This window comes from Hippoglossus stenolepis, chromosome 13, assembly GCF_022539355.2.
Source record: "Hippoglossus stenolepis isolate QCI-W04-F060 chromosome 13, HSTE1.2, whole genome shotgun sequence".
Classification (NCBI taxonomy): domain Eukaryota; kingdom Metazoa; phylum Chordata; class Actinopteri; order Pleuronectiformes; family Pleuronectidae; genus Hippoglossus; species Hippoglossus stenolepis.
This window is the reverse complement of record NC_061495.1, coordinates 19,148,341-19,164,380: the sequence shown is the minus strand read 5'-3', so window position 1 is coordinate 19,164,380 and position 16,040 is coordinate 19,148,341. Positions and strand designations below refer to the sequence as shown.

The 16,040-nt window shown below is 39.2% G+C and overlaps 1 protein-coding gene across 4 annotated transcripts in view; it reads right to left on the bottom strand.

Moving 5' to 3' along the window:
- itprid2 (ITPR interacting domain containing 2) overlaps window positions 1-10,643 on the bottom strand; it is a 32,780-nt gene extending 22,137 nt beyond the window's left edge. Inside the window, exons 1-6 of one of the 4 annotated variants that reach the window (XM_035174567.2) lie at window positions 10,529-10,643; window positions 6,240-6,367; window positions 4,698-4,862; window positions 3,580-3,622; window positions 1,611-1,660; window positions 1,324-1,389 (exon numbers count right to left, since the gene is read on the bottom strand). In XM_035174567.2, the coding sequence (XP_035030458.2) occupies window positions 1,324-1,389; window positions 1,611-1,660; window positions 3,580-3,622; window positions 4,698-4,862; window positions 6,240-6,282 (367 nt within the window). In that variant the 5' untranslated portion in view covers window positions 6,283-6,367; window positions 10,529-10,643. Of the gene's footprint in view, window positions 1-1,323; window positions 1,390-1,610; window positions 1,661-3,579; window positions 3,623-4,697; window positions 4,863-6,239; window positions 6,368-10,528 lie in introns of those variants that run through there. The other 3 variants (XM_035174568.2, XM_047342613.1, XM_035174570.2) reach the window with 3 other exon arrangements.
- Between the last annotated feature and the right edge of the window lie 5,397 nt (window positions 10,644-16,040).

Here is a 16,040-nt window from a genome sequence, read left to right as displayed (position 1 = left end):
AATGCGAGCTGGCTGGCAGAAGTTTTGTTTTAGGCACCTACTTGTTCTTATTTGCAGTATGCATGTAATGTTTACAATATTCCAGGCACTTTACATGATTAGATCCTGATACATCACACAAGAACATCAGGCAGGCGTCGTTCCCAAAGTCATTGTGCAGCATTACAATGATACCATACATGCACTCATTAAGCATCTGAGAGACAAGAAGAACAAGACGTCCTGCAAAAGATCATATGATGTCTTTTTTAATGTCTTTATTCTTAGTGCCTAAAACCTCTGAACAAAACTAAATATGTTTCATTTTCACTGATGCTTATTCATTAATTCACCTTTTCATTGTGGCCACTTACACAAAGCGTAAGAGCAGTCACCTCAGACTTGGCTCATGTAATCTACATGGGAAGTCTCAGAATAACATTTCTTGTGTAAATGAGTTATTCAGTTTGTCCCCAGCTAAACTTGAACCCAGCCTTGTTCAAGTTATGTGCAGTACCTAAAAATCTACAGATGTGTGGCTACAACAAACTGGTCCTGCAAACAAGATGCACAATCATTGCGAGGCGATGCAAATCAGTCACACCTTCTTCATTTGAACACTGAGTCACACTCAGAGCACAAGACCTGGGGCTGGTTTGATGTGAATATCTTAAAAAAAAAGATACTGACTTTTCCTGAGCTATGAAGTAATGAGCCCTGGCACATTAAAGGTTAATTTATGCTTAACGCTGCTTATACAGAAACGGACAGAGCCTTCTGTACATACTCTGCGTTTCTTTCATCTGTATTTGTGCATGTATTGCTTCACAACCACAAGATACAAACATATTAGCTCTGCTATTGGTTTTATTTTTGTTAATGTGTTTTGCTGATATTTCACAATCAAATTTGTTATAATTGGTGAATTCTTACTTTTTGTTAACAATTTAACAAACAGTTAAAGTAGTCTTTAAACAGCTTTGTGCTAAAGATGATTACGATATTTGTCTTAAGTGACATAGTCAGACTTTATCTTTTCAAAGCATTGAAGGGACAAAGTTAACAAGTATGCATTATCATGTTCTGCCCTTTGTTTTAGTGATACGCCTCTATTTCCATTTCAGCCAGGTTTGTAGTTATATGTTGACAATATGAGGGTGAGATTGATTTAAATCTTCAAAATCGACATTCTTGATGAAGCAGAGAATTGACCAAAATGTCAAAATGTCTCCTAGGTTGGCGCCGTCAGTTAAAACATACAATTAGCAGAACATGAGGGGAAACTGTTAACAATGAGCAGAAATCTCTAATCTTGTTTGTATTGTGAATTTTCTCTGCACCAACCTTCAGCTCCCAGTGAAAGGTCATCTTCAAAGCTGCAGCCGTTCCTCAGCGCTCCTGTTCTCACACATGCACAGAACACACAAAGCAGGGAGGTTGTGAAATCCTCTCAGTAACGTATCCATATCTGTTGTACGGCGTAAGTACATTACACTACGAAGCTAACCAAGCTTTAAATTAAAAAACTGTTGTGATGACTGCATGCAAGTCTGCATTCGTAAACTTAAGTGTCCTGACAGGCTGGGGTCCTCACAACATAATAAACAACACACGGAGAAAAGTTTGGTTACCTCTGTTCGGTGAAGCCGTCTGATCATCTAGAGACGCTCCAAGAGGAGTTCTGGAAATGAGACGGTGGAGACGGAGTTATACATCAACCCAGACCATAAACGAACCATTTTAAAACGTACAGATCAACAGATCACTCTATCAGTGAGGTCAAGTCAGCTTCTTTTAGCAAACAGTAAACGTAAAAAAATAAAAGGTAATTGTAGGATAGTCCTGGTTTAAAGGTGGGTGACCCAAGTCCCCAAAACATACCTGTAAAAAAAAAATGTCCCGGTTTTCAAAACTTACGATGAAACTGTCCAATTATCCCTACATTTAAAATAATGACTATATTTTATAAAGTGCTTACATAGATTTAGATATTTCATAATGTTTTGTCACACACATTAGTACCTAATCCAATATATAAACATAAACAAAGCACCACATGGTTGAATCAATGCTGATTGGTCTGTATATTGATAAGCTAGTTGATGCTATCTTATAAGTCATAAACTAGCATCACAGCCTACAATGTTGGCGGCACTTTCATACAGAGCCAGTTATGTTAAGACTATGTAACCAGGCTCGCTGGATGTCAAGTAAGGTTAAGACTAATGTTGACTATCCCAGACTAACTCCTGGTCAGGCCAGGCTACTTATTGGCATCAGCTGACATACCCAGACAAATCCCAGGCTAAATCCTGTTCTCCATCCCAGGAGCTCTACTGACCAGTCTAGGTATCCCAGGATAACTAGCTGACAGCTCAGGCTAGTTGACAGTAGCAGTAAGCTAACGGGTGTGAGCTGCAGCCGGACGCTGGAAACACTGAGCTGTTACACAACCTGCAGCTCTTATCAATGGGACAAACTTCATGCCTTCATTTAAAACTCTCACACACACACACACACACACACACACACACACACACACACACACACACACACACACACACACACACACACACACACACACACACACACACACACACACACACACACACACACACACACACACACACACACACAAATGGATGGATGGATGGTTGTATAATAGTGCGCAGCTGCAATGTTCACAAGTCCTCCCACTTTCTGCTGGCAGCCATGTTCGCCACTGGCACCTGCCCAGTGGCTGTTGCTCTAGCGACCGGCAATTCTGATTCTGCTGGTCATGTCACCACGGTGATGTTACCAGATAGAGACACATCAGAGTGTGACAGCTACACACATGTTGCATGTGCACGATAACAGTGTTGACTCAGCAGACGGAACCCCTCCTCTGTTTGCCCTCTGTTTTTTTTTCTGTCGTCCTTTCCGTCTTCCTTTCTTTCTTTATTTCCCCCTCACTTCTTGTTCACAGCTCTATGTGCCCTATCTCTGGGCGTTGGTCTGCTGTGAGTGTGTGTGTGTGTGTGTGTGTTGTGTGTGTGTTGTTCTGTGTGTCGCAAGTCTAGGCGTTGGCTGCGTGTTGGTTCTACGTCAGTAGCTGATAACACAACTCCTAAACACACACACACACACACACACACACACACACACACACACACACACACACACACACACACACACACACACACACACACACACACACACACACACACGGAAAACAGTTCAACCAGTCAGCCAGGACACAAAAGGTCATGCTACCTGTTTTTCATGCTTTACTTAGCCTAAATAATATACTTTCTTGCTTATCATTTTTTAACCATCTGTCATATTTTTCTGTCTACCTTTTTTTTTTTTTTTCTTTTCTTTTCATAGCATCAGTTGTTTCAGTTCATTACCAAAAAAATCTACCTGCAGCGACTTGAAAGTGGCTGCTAGAAACAGTCCATCACTGTCAACATTAAGTCATCTTTACTTTGATGTATCATCAAGCACAGATTGATGAAAGCTCTGCACTGCTTTGTCGTATATGATATGTGGTGAACAGGCTACAACAGGACATTAGAAAAACATTGGTATGGTCCTTTAAGTAGGTGGTGACTGTACCTGCATTCAATCAGCCAGCTGGTGATATTGTTAGGAACTCGCCCTGACAGAGACAGAAGAGCATGTTAAAGCAATAAGTCGGCAGCAATAAGCTCAATGCACAAGTGATTACAACATACTATAAAACCATTACACTGCTGACAGACTCAAATATATAACTCTCAACTTCTCAGATGATTAAACTCATGGTGCCAGCAGGCTGCAATTCTAACACAGTGACCCACATTCAATTCCTGTTCACTCCTGTGTCTGCAACTAATCATTCATTCATTGTGCATTAATATTTGAATTTTCTTTTCCACTTAGCTGTTTCCAAAATGAATGCAAGGTGACAGCTTCAAATGTCTTGGTTTCTTCAACCAACAGACCCAAAATATGAATATAAACATAAAGCTGCTTTTTAGAGATGCACTGAACTCCAGAGATTTTCCTAAAATTCTCCAGAGGGGACGCATGTGAGAGTGCAAATTTTGTTGAGCCAGTTGCAGCAGCCAGAAATTTTCCTGCCAGCACCCCAGTATAAGGTCAGCAAAATGTCAGAATGGGCCCATGTGAGAACACAGCAGGAAAATGAGGTGCCATATACTGCCATATAGATTCTTAAAAAGATGTCAACTTAGAAAACAGCAAGATTCAAGAACTGGTGTTGATGTGCTGTTAACAAAAACAAAATGGAATTTATAAGACATGCCCTCCGTCTGACCGGGACAATCTCCTGCTGCGTCCCTCATATGTGAAAGGCAAACTCAAGGACATTTCCTGGAGTCCATGTCTGAAAACAGCTCAAGACGTGTGAGTATGAATTCCTTAAACAATAAATCAATTAGCAAAATAGTTGCTTAAGAAAAGTTTGGGTCTATGATACAATCAGAGTGTTGGTTGCAGTATTGTCATTTTCCCACCCTGTTTCTAAGATACCGTAAATGCACTATACCACTGGCAAGTTCATGTTACTTCTCAGCCAGCATATATAGTGATACCGATATAACTGGGAGGAGATAAAACTGTTTGACAACCTTAAAAATTTTAGTTAATGTGAAATATTCTGCTTTTTAAACACAGTTCACATTAAAAATATCCACAGTTACAACACTGTTGACAGTTGAGCTCAGTCTAACCTGGTTCTTCTGAGGGTCTCTGCTCATCCCTGTCTCTCTGGCTCTCTTGGGGGCCCTGGGGGCCACAGTGCTCTTGTTGTGATTCGGGCCAGATGGAGTCTCTGGTCTGGGCCCAGGCCCGACGCCTCAGACCGGCTAAACTGCAGTCTGACGGCACTCTGGGATCTAATGATCAATTAAGCAAATGATTTTTTCTGTCAGCCTGCCTTGAGTGAAGTCATCAATCAGGTTTGGCAGGTATTCAAACTGACAAACAGAAACTACAACTGATTCAGTAACAAAACACACACACACACACACACACACACACGGACAAGTTTGTACTTCTATCTTGGTGAGGACACTCATTGACTTAATACATTCCCTAAACCCTAACCCTAACCATCCAAACTAAATGCCTAACCCTAAAACCAAGTCCTAACCCTCAAACAGCCCATCGAAAAAGTGACGTGTCGTCACTATCCCAAAATTACATAATTTACATAATTTAGCTCACACTTTTATCCAAAGCAACTTACAATGAGTGGATTCAACCATGAGGGTACAAACCTAGAGCAGCAAGAACCATGTAAGTGCATTAGCTTCAAAAAAGCTAAACTACAAAGTGCTACATGTAAGTGCAATATATAAGTGCAACTAAACTTAATATTATTATTTATTTATTTTTTGACGATGCTTATTAGACATCATCTTCTTGACCAAGGTGTAGTCAGAAGAGATGTGTTTTTAGTCTGTGGCGGAAGATGTGTAGACTTCCTGCTGTCCTGATGTCAATGGGGAGCTCGTTCCACCATTTAGGAGCCAGGACAGAAAACAGTGGTTATTTGGTTGAGTGGCTAGGTGTCCCTCGCAGTGAGGGAGCAGCAAGTCGATTGGCTGATGCAGAGCGGAGTGGACGGGCTGGGGTGTAAGGTTAAGCTAATGTCCTGGATGTAGACTGGGCCCGATTCATTCGCAGCACGGTACGTGAAGCGGATACGGGCAGCCACTGGTCACCAGTGAAGGGAGCAGAGGACTGTAAAAATGTCCTCACTCTGTAGGGTCTTTGCTTTAAATAGTCCTCACAAAGATATAAGTACAGGAACACACACACAGCAGGTGACTGGAGCTGAGTGATCAGATGTGACAGTCCTCAGCCTGCAAATAGGTCAACTAACGGTTTTTTGAACCACCAGTTTGAGAAGGAACAACAAGAACAGGACTGAGCAGGTGGGAAACTACCTCCATGTGGAACAGTCACCTGAAGCTCAACTTTGAACTGTGACCCGAGAATTTGCATTTTCAAACAACAATACATCATCACCATCAAAAGCAGTGATTGACAGCCCCACATCTCAATCAGCTCAAACTATCAATGTTTTGGTTGATTTGGTCAAGTTTGCATTCATGTTTTTACTGCTTGGAATGACAGGAGCTGGATCTTTCAACTACTTCAATGCTACATTTAGCTATTTAAACTATTAATCCATTAGATTTAGCCAACTGTTTCAACTGTGTTACTTTTGGCTAAAATACTTCAACCATTACAGTAAGACAACCCACCTGCAGCTGTACTGGTGTCCATTTCCAGAGCACCACTCTCCATATCTGCCAGCCTGTGTGTCTGGTTGGGTTCAGTCAGTCAGAGAAGACTGACAACTCTTCAGTTACATCAGCAACAGGTAACACACCTGGAAAGAAAGTGAGAGACAGAAATCTTAATTCATTTTCATATTGCTTTATTTAACAGGGACGTGCACGTGAATAAATGTAATAAACATTAGAGTAAATGTGGTAGAGTAAGTCTAAACTAACTTTTACTTCAGACAGTTTTGACTGCTCATTACCTCTCTCTGGACAGCCGAGACAGTATTATGAAGAATTTACCCAAACAGAAACTGTGGTTACAATCAAACACACATGACTATAAACATGGATGTTGTAGAACTTACTTGTGTGAAGTAGGGATGTTGATAGTTAACATTTAACAGTAATATATATATATATATATATATGAGAACAATTGTTCATAAATTGATGAAAATGGTAATTTGATTTCAATTCAATTCACCAAAAGGGAGTTTCCAAAACAGTCCCATCCTTCAACTGCGTTTTCACACAATGAAAACATGACTTGACTAAAAATAATAGTGGTGACTAAATGTTGACTTTAATGGATTACTGTTTCAGGCCTATGCAGGTTGCTTTCACAGAAATGAACAGAAAGCAATGGCTGTCTAGAAGGAAGTCAATCTAAAAATAAATTGGTGATTTGGAAAATTAGCAGAAGTAATATGCAGTTCATGACACAACATGTATCGACATGACTATAGGACTATAAGTCTATCCAATATCCAACATCTTACTTTTCCCCAAAAAATAACAGAGATAACGTGCTAAACTGACATGCTAAACTTAGATAGAAACATTGACTGTTTAGCATCAGCTGTTTAGCACGTTCACTGTAGCTGTATTAGCATGCTGATTTTAAACATCGATGGTTTAGCATCAGTATGTTAGCACTTTCGCTGTAGGTGTGTTAGCATGAGCATGTTAGCACTAGTTCTTCTCACCCAGTTCACAGAGTTGCTAGCATGAGTGTAGACTCACATGTGTTGTTCACTGATAACATGGCACTGAGATAGATTTCCTGTTGATTGACACTTACTGAAATAAAACTCCACATGAATATATGAAGGGTAACAAAATGAGATAAACGTATGGAGAAAACTAAAGCGCAGATGTATGTAGAATAATATGTACTGTATGGAGTCAGTGAAAGATGGAGAAAATAATGGGACCCGATGGAAGGGGGACAAAAAAGAGGAGTGTGCAGCCAAATGTAAATGAGAACGTGTGAAACAGGAAACAAGTGTTTAGAATAAAGAACACAACAACTTCCTGTCTGCGAGAGCCGGGGGAGTGAGGGAGGGGTCAGATTATTTTTAGACTACTACTGAAAAATGCAAAAAAACTTGAATGTCAGTAAACAACAACAATGCACAAATGCAGGAACCCACTTAAAGAAGCAGTGTGCAGGAAGTGAGTCCTCTGCAACTGTCTGCAACACACACACCTGATAACAAATCAGCTAGTCAAGATCATGGACCTCTAACGTTATCCTTCATCCAAAATCTGTCTTTGAATATCAACTACTCAGAAATTTGCAATTTTTAAATAATGATTTATCTAATCTTACACTAGGTTTTATTCAGTCTAAGTTCTCGTAAGGCTTTTGTGCTCAGATTTTGTTAAACAGTGAAGAATATACTTGTTTTGTAAAACAGAAATTGACTGTGCAGAAGTGATTTGAGCAAAATGCTGACATGCTAATGTTAAACGGGTATAATGTTTACAATGTTCACCATCTTAGTGTTTAAGGTGTTGGCACATTAACCGATGCTAATTAGCACAAAAGTAAAGCACAGAGGAGGATGATTGGATTAATGTCTTCACTCATTTTCAGGTTACATTTTCAGATGTTTTGTCCAACTTTAACATTTATGCTTACAAATTAATAAAACAATTATTTCATCATCAAAATAGTTGCCAATACATTTTCTGTCGAAATTAACACATTGACTTATTTCTGCAGCTCTACACTATTTCAGCCAGTGTAAATGCAGTCTTGCAATGAAGCACAAAATAACGTGAGACTTTTCTGTCTTTTCTGTTCAGTATCGTTGTAAACTGACTGTCTCCGAGAGACACTGACCTACTGACTGTATGTTAACCTGTCGGTTCTGAAAAAAACCAGACTCAGAGGTCACGGCGATATGAATGAGATCACACTGTTACTGTTTCCTGGAGACTGAACACGGCAAACACTCCATCTGCTCACATTTGAACCCTTCATGTCATCGACAAAGATCACAGCAAACACAGTTGACCAACAGTGTGAAAGTAGGACACACACACACACACACACACACACACACACACACACACACACACACACACACACACACACACACACACACACACACACACACACACACACACACACACACACACACACACACACGTTACATCACTGTTATTGAAAACTGCCGGACTACGCTGGAAGAACAGAGTGAAACTAAACAAAGGCTCCACTTATTATTATTTTTTATGTCTTTTCTTGATTCATGAGCAGCGGTGATCAATGTTCACTTCAAACTTTTTAGTGAAGACAGAAGGCAAAACAAGAAGCGTTTTACTTTTGGGAAACATGTCTGAAAAGCAGTGGTGGAAAGTAACTTAGTACTAAACTTACTTCATTATAGATTTATGGTACCTCTATTTTACTTGAATATTTTCAGTTCTATTTTATTGCTTTACAAAGTTCAAGCTTAATCATTACTAAATTAGTTGTTGCTTAAATAATAATAAATAATTTTTAAAAACTAAACATTATAAAAGGATATGCTGTCGATATAGTTAATACAGTAGCATTCCTGGAAGCCCACAAAGGTGTTTGAACACTAGCTTCTCTAGGCCCCATCTTGCAATTCTACTATTATTTAATATTATTTTACTTATTATAATTTTATCTTCAAGTATATTTACATGGTATAAGTGCATTTACTTAAGTAAATGGTCTGAATCATCCTGCACAACTGACTGCACTTAAGAACAAATTTGAGGTCCATATATAATTACATATTTTTGCTCTACAACATTTCTGAGAAAACTTAGTGAGAAAATGTTGTCTTCTCCTAATAGCAAAAACACTAAATTATTATTAAATTAAGAAGCTTGTCGTAAACCACCACCACCTTTTCATGTTGGTATATAAAATATATTTGAGGTATTCAGTTATTTAAAACTAAGTACATCTACTCAAGTAGTATAGGCACAATTGTCAGGTACTTGTACTTATGTACAGCCCGCAAGTATTTCCTATATATAGCTACAACATTTCAGAAAGAAACTTAAGTGAGATTATTTTTGGTAAACATCAAACTCTCTCTTTTAACAACAGAAACTCGTCATAAACTGCAGCCACCTGTTCATATTGGTACATTGAGTATATTTGCGATTATTTAGTCATTTACAACTAATTCCATATATTAAAGTAAGTTGTTCTATGTATTTCCCCTTTTGTACCTCAACAAGCGAGAAACTTGGTGATCAGGATGCATTAAACATATTTGAGATTATTCAATTAAATCACTGGTAAGTAAAAATTACCAAATACTACACTAAAGTTAAACTTTGAGGTGCTTGAATATTTAATTAAACTTCAAATTTCAATTCCACACAAATTAAGAGAATTAAACAAAGTGTACTGTTGACTTTTTTGTATATTTATTTTTACACTTAAATTACAAACTACTTAGTGGATTCAGACTATTAATACAACAAAATCACAATTACAACCAGATACATAAATAATGTTGCACTATTATAGATAAAACTACCCAGCAATATAACATATAGCATTGTAAAATGAGAAATCTTTAACACTAGAAACACTACAAAAGTATATATGGAGGCTAATATTTTTACCTGTCATGTCCACCCAGTGATACAGCTACATTCGGTAACTACATCATCCACCACTGACACACTGACAGCAATGAAGTCAAATGTGACCTCAACTTCTGCGGTGAGAACATCACTAATACAAACATGAATTCGTGTTCTTGTAATAAAAACAAAGTGCTGTTTAAACAATCATGTGACACGAGAGCAGTTCGAGCCCAGCGTGTCTTGTTGATCCAGTTTAGTTGGACACGCAGGACACCACTGACAGCAGAGGTGGTAAAAGTCAACAGCTCCAAACAGCAGCAGCTCTTTCACCTGCAGCAGTGAAATAAACGCCGTGACGATTGCTGTTGGGAGAAGAGTCAGAGCTCTGAGACACTCACCGTCATGTTTTATCCGCTGTTTGAGTCCTGGATCCCAACAAAAGTGTCCGGGTGAGTCTCCAAACTTTTCTAAAAACACTCCAACATTCCTGCTTCCGCTTCCTGAAACCAGCAGCAGAGGCAGCGTGGAGGCGGAGGAGGCGTGTCCTGAGCGGCCCGCAGCGGAGAAACGGCGACATCTCTCGGACGGACTGTGTAATTACACCACAGACATTCGGTTATTACTCAACGACATCTCACACCCGATTCAGGGGCGAGTCCGAGGGTTGGGGCCAAGGGGCAGGGGGGCTGTCCTCAGCCAAAATCTGATTGGCCCTCTGCAGTGCCCTCGTCCTCTCAGTAAAAACGGCTTTACAAGTTAGAAATCAAAATTTGAAGGTAAATAATATGAAAGATAAAAAATAAAAATAAACTACAACTCCATTTCTACAGCACTTTAAACATTGTTGATCCAAAGTGCTTTACAACACAGAAATAACAGTGATGTTAAAAACAAGTCAAAAAAACCATGTCATCTTCATTATTACTACCATCACTAATAACAGTAATAGCAATAATAGCAATAATAACAATAACAATAAATGGTTTGTATTTATATAGCGCTTTACAGTATAGGGTTTTGGCATTCACGAACACATTCATACCGTCCATCTATGGGGGGCAATTCGGGGTTCAGTATCTTGCCAAAGGACACTTCGGCATGCAGATGGGGTCAACTGCCGACCTTCTGGTTAGAGGACGACCGCTCTACCCCCTCAGCCACAGCCGCCCCAATAATACTACACATTTAAAGGCTAAAGAATAAACCATATAGAATCCATTTTAAGACCACACATCAACATAGCACAGATACAGAAATCCAAAAAAATGTTACAGATGAGAAAAGATTAAAAACAAGATGATACAAAGCATTTTTAAATGATTAAAATAGACGTTAAGATCAGAACTAGGAGAAAGGACATCTATTAAAATAAAAGAGATTTGAAAAAGGATGAGGAGTTTGCCAGACAGATCTCCTCAGGGAGATTGTTCCAAAGAGTGGGATCCCTGACAGAAAAGGCCCGGTCACCTTTGGTCTTCAAATACATAAGAATAGTTACTCACTAACAATACTTGTGACAAGTTGTTTAACATTTATATTTTCTTAGTTTTTTTTGAAGTTCACAATGGGCTTGAACAAGGAAGAATTTCAAAATATAATTATTTCTTTATGGGCTGCATGGCACAGTTCGACCAGGGTCTTGTATGTTCTTCTTGTATTTGTGCATGTTTTCTCCAGGTATCATCCCACAGTCCGAAGACACGCAGACTGGGTTCATAGTGTTTCATTAGAGGTTTACAGTATGAACAGTGGTTTTTCTCTGTATATTATTCCTGCGATATGCTGATTCCAGTCCAGGGTGTAATCCGCTTCTCATCCAATGTCAGCTGGGTTTGGCTCCAGCTCCCCTCGCAACCCTCAAAGGATAAGTGGTATAGATAATAGGAGGATGGATTCACTGATGTGTGGCTATGCTAAAAGCTATGGAGCCAACAGTAAACGTGGGATGAGTTAAATGTGCATTTTACTCATTCAGGAATTGGCCCCTCTGTGTAAATTGTGGCTCCCCAATTTAGGAAGACTTAAATCTACCTGCAGTACCTACATTTATCCTTTAGATGGAAACCAAACACCAATAAACTGCTTATCACGGTTTTCCTGTTGGTCCAAATGCGGATGATACAACATCAGACACTGATCAACCTCCACAGACATCAAAACCAAAGGACTGTTTATCATAGACTGCATGCAAAAAGCTGTCAATACATCAAATACTGTGAAACCATTGAATTCAAGCAGAGGTTTGGGGGCTGTTAAAAGTTTGTTCAAATTAGTAAAAGTTTGGAAACATACATCTCTGATTGAGATCATTCCAGAAAGTTTATAAAATTAAAGATTAGGGATTGACTTTCTATTAAAGTACATTGTATCATAAGGGAAATTAATTTTGGCATTGGTATTCCACAACATCTTTACATATCAGACAGAGACTTATTTTCAACCACTGCTAAACCTTGTTAATTAAAATGCCTCTAATGATTTTTTTTAATGCCTTTCAATCATCCCTTTGCTTAAAACCTTTTTTAAAATAATTTTTCAATGAGACAAACTCAGCTTTTTTGGTCCTGTTTGTCTCAATGGAAATCAGTGTGAGTTTCCAGTGGGCGCACAGTTCTTTGTATGAATAGGGTAATCTGACCTTCTCTCCCCACATATACACACACACACACACACACACACACACACACACACACACACACACACACACACTGGCTGCAGTAGAATAATAATTCTTATTCATCAGCGAGTTGCTTGGCTGCCTCGTCATACTTGTGTCTGTCTGCTCTTTGGTAGAAATATATATTTTTTGGTTGTGTTGATGAAGTGAAATTTGTAATTGTAAATTACTATTTCCTTTACTGGAGTTCGAACCCAGCTGTCTAGTGACATTTAGTTCTTAATACAGAAACAGTTTTAATCTTAGTTTATGTTACAGGATAAATGTAATTTTACTGTTATTCTCATATGAATTACATGCATACTCTAACAAACACAATATATATTTGACATTAAAAAATTCAATTCATTAACATGAATGACAATGAGATTTTTACATGGCAATGTTCAATAACTATCCTGCTACAGAAACTGATAAACGGATAAATAATCCTACCCGATATATACTAAAACTTAAATTAAACTCGAAACATAGTACATGGAAGTATCAAGCATGTAATACTGAAATCGTTTCTGTAAATCTTACCCATATGAACATTTTAATTTAAAAACTGGTTTGAGTATTCATAAGTTCCATCCGACATCAAAGCTGTGTTTAAAAACCATGGTATGTTAACAATCTATCAAAAAAGAACACTGACTGTATTTTTGCATCAGTACAGAGTTTTAGTATTTTCTTTACAGCACATTTCCTGTCTGGTTCATTCTCTCATGTATCTGTTTAATATGAAACAGCTCGAAAAAGCCAGGGAACATCACCTGCTCAGCAAAAAAAAAGGGAAAAAAGTCAGTTAGAGATGATTAAACTAACAAATATCTGATCTGTTATCTGTGCTTTTATTTTAACAACTGCAAAGAACCTCACACAGAATAGGAAAAGTTAATTTCCTTTACACTCTTCAGTTTTGTATTCATCAGTCTTGACGTGAACACCAGAGAGATTGATTTTGCGTTAACCATTAGCTGTCACAGGATCCACAGTGATGGACAGACACACAGGTCCTCCAATGTTACCGGGTAACATCCTAGCAACCGGTTTATTGTCACCATAGCGATCGGTATGATCCAAAGTCCACAGCGTTTTTCCTGCGGATCAGAGATGGTGCAGTCGACCATGGTGCTGTCGCACCTAAAGCCACCTGGGTAAATCTATTCATGTGGTGCGGCCAAAAGTAGGACAGGACAGGAATAAGTGTTTGTAAGCTTTTTACTATCAATAGGAAGTGGTATGTTAGTGGTAGTCCATAAAGTAACAAATTAAACTTTATTAAAATATATTCCACAATTATATATTTTACTGTCACGCATTAACTGCTCCTAAACAACCTCCTTTCTGCTGAGCCAGCATCACAGGTAAATGTCATGGGTCATCATCGAATGCATCTGTACCAATGTTAAGATGACAGAATGCTATTTCTTTGAATTCAGTATAGTGGAAATTTAACACAACAGATGTGATGAAGGAGACAGTGACATCAGTAAAAACTCCAATGAGTCAGTTCACACACAAACTGGGTGAAACCAAAAGCTCCAGCATGAGCCAGAAAGACTTTACTTATAGGATCAGAGGCCTTATTCAGATGAATATTGAAGTGAACTATAATGAGACTCTCATCCATTGAGTACCATGGTCTATCTTCTCCAAGCTCTTCTAATAACGGTGAGTGAGGGCCAAGAAATAGAAAGAAGAATGGTCTGAGTCCGGTGCCCCACAAATGAGATATTATAATATTAAGTTTGAATGTTAGATTGAAGATAAACTTGTAGATTAAGGCAACGCTCCAAACTTGTACACCCAGTAACATGGTTGGTACGGTATGTTCAGGCATTGGAGCTTAATTTAATGGTAAAACAAGAACTGCTTAATTGAGGGCAACCAATACCCAAGAGGTTTTCTTCAATTCAAAACTGAAGATGCCTCTAATTACAGTCTTAGCATAATAATTAGTCCTATGTGATTTAGAGACTTCAGCAAGAGAGGGAAACAGTCTGTTAAGGGCTGACAGTGTCCCTGGCTAGATTTATTCACAGTCTCCAAAACCACACCACCTAAGAGTCGTCTCTTTAATCACCTGCGACCTGCCCATAAGTCTCTGTAATGTCAAATCAGACTGTATGTCTATGGGCCTATTTCTAGGCTACTTCATTGTCATGGTGTTGGTGCCATTCATAGACTGCAGATGGACAACATGACTGCTTCCCAAAAGTGAAGCCAAAGTGTCTCGATCGCCACCTGGTGGCTGGTTGCTGTATAGGTCATAAATCCTGACTCCTCCTGGTTAGTGGATGGGACCAAACTAAAAGTACACGATAGATACAATTTTAGTTTGTCATTTTAGATCATTTTAAATCCCACTGATGTTCCTCCAAGGGCTATTTTTTGTTTGGTCTTACTTATTTATGTGATGCCATAGAAACGAGGTAAAATGTCATGATTGACAGCTGAGACTGACTCGTGATTGGTCGAGCTCATGTATCGACAGGACCTCCCTAGAACAGCTCCATCCCCAATCGCTACTGTGCAAGATTTGTTTTGGCTTCATTTCCAGATTGTGGGATTCATGATGCAATCATGATAAACATGGTTGCTGTAGCTGGTGGTGGAGTGGGCCTGGATTCTTTGTTTCTACCTACGTGATACCAGCAACCTCAGATTAGCCTTTTTGTCAGTTGTTGATGTGTTGTCGGTAAATGTTATCACTATGATTGATGGAGTCTGCTACTGCTGGCACGTATTAACCCTGCTGCCTGAGGAGGAGGAGGCCCAGAGGCCAACAGCACGACTAAGAGTCCTGATTATCAGCCTCGTCCTGTGTGTCATCACCTCTGTGGGGCCCTTGATGCCTCCAGGGGGACAGACGTGGCGCTGATATTTTTGAAACGACACGGATCAGCAGCATCAGCAGCATCATCAGCATCACTTCTTCTTCAACAACATGAACCTGCACACATGCACACACACAGGTTTCGCCAAATATGATTTTATGATCATCACATACAACACACATCATGTTTTTTGAGTGTGCGCATGCATGTGTGGACAGATGGTCAACTTTTCTTTCAGAGAGAGAGAGAGAGAGAGAGAGAGAGAGAGAGAGAGAGAGAGAGAGAGAGAGAGAGAGAGAGATCTTTGGCTCATACAAATGGAAGATTTGTCACGTGATGCCCGGGACAGTTTTAATGACGTATGCACCATATGGCGCGTGCCGGGGGGGCGGAGCACCGATATGCTAA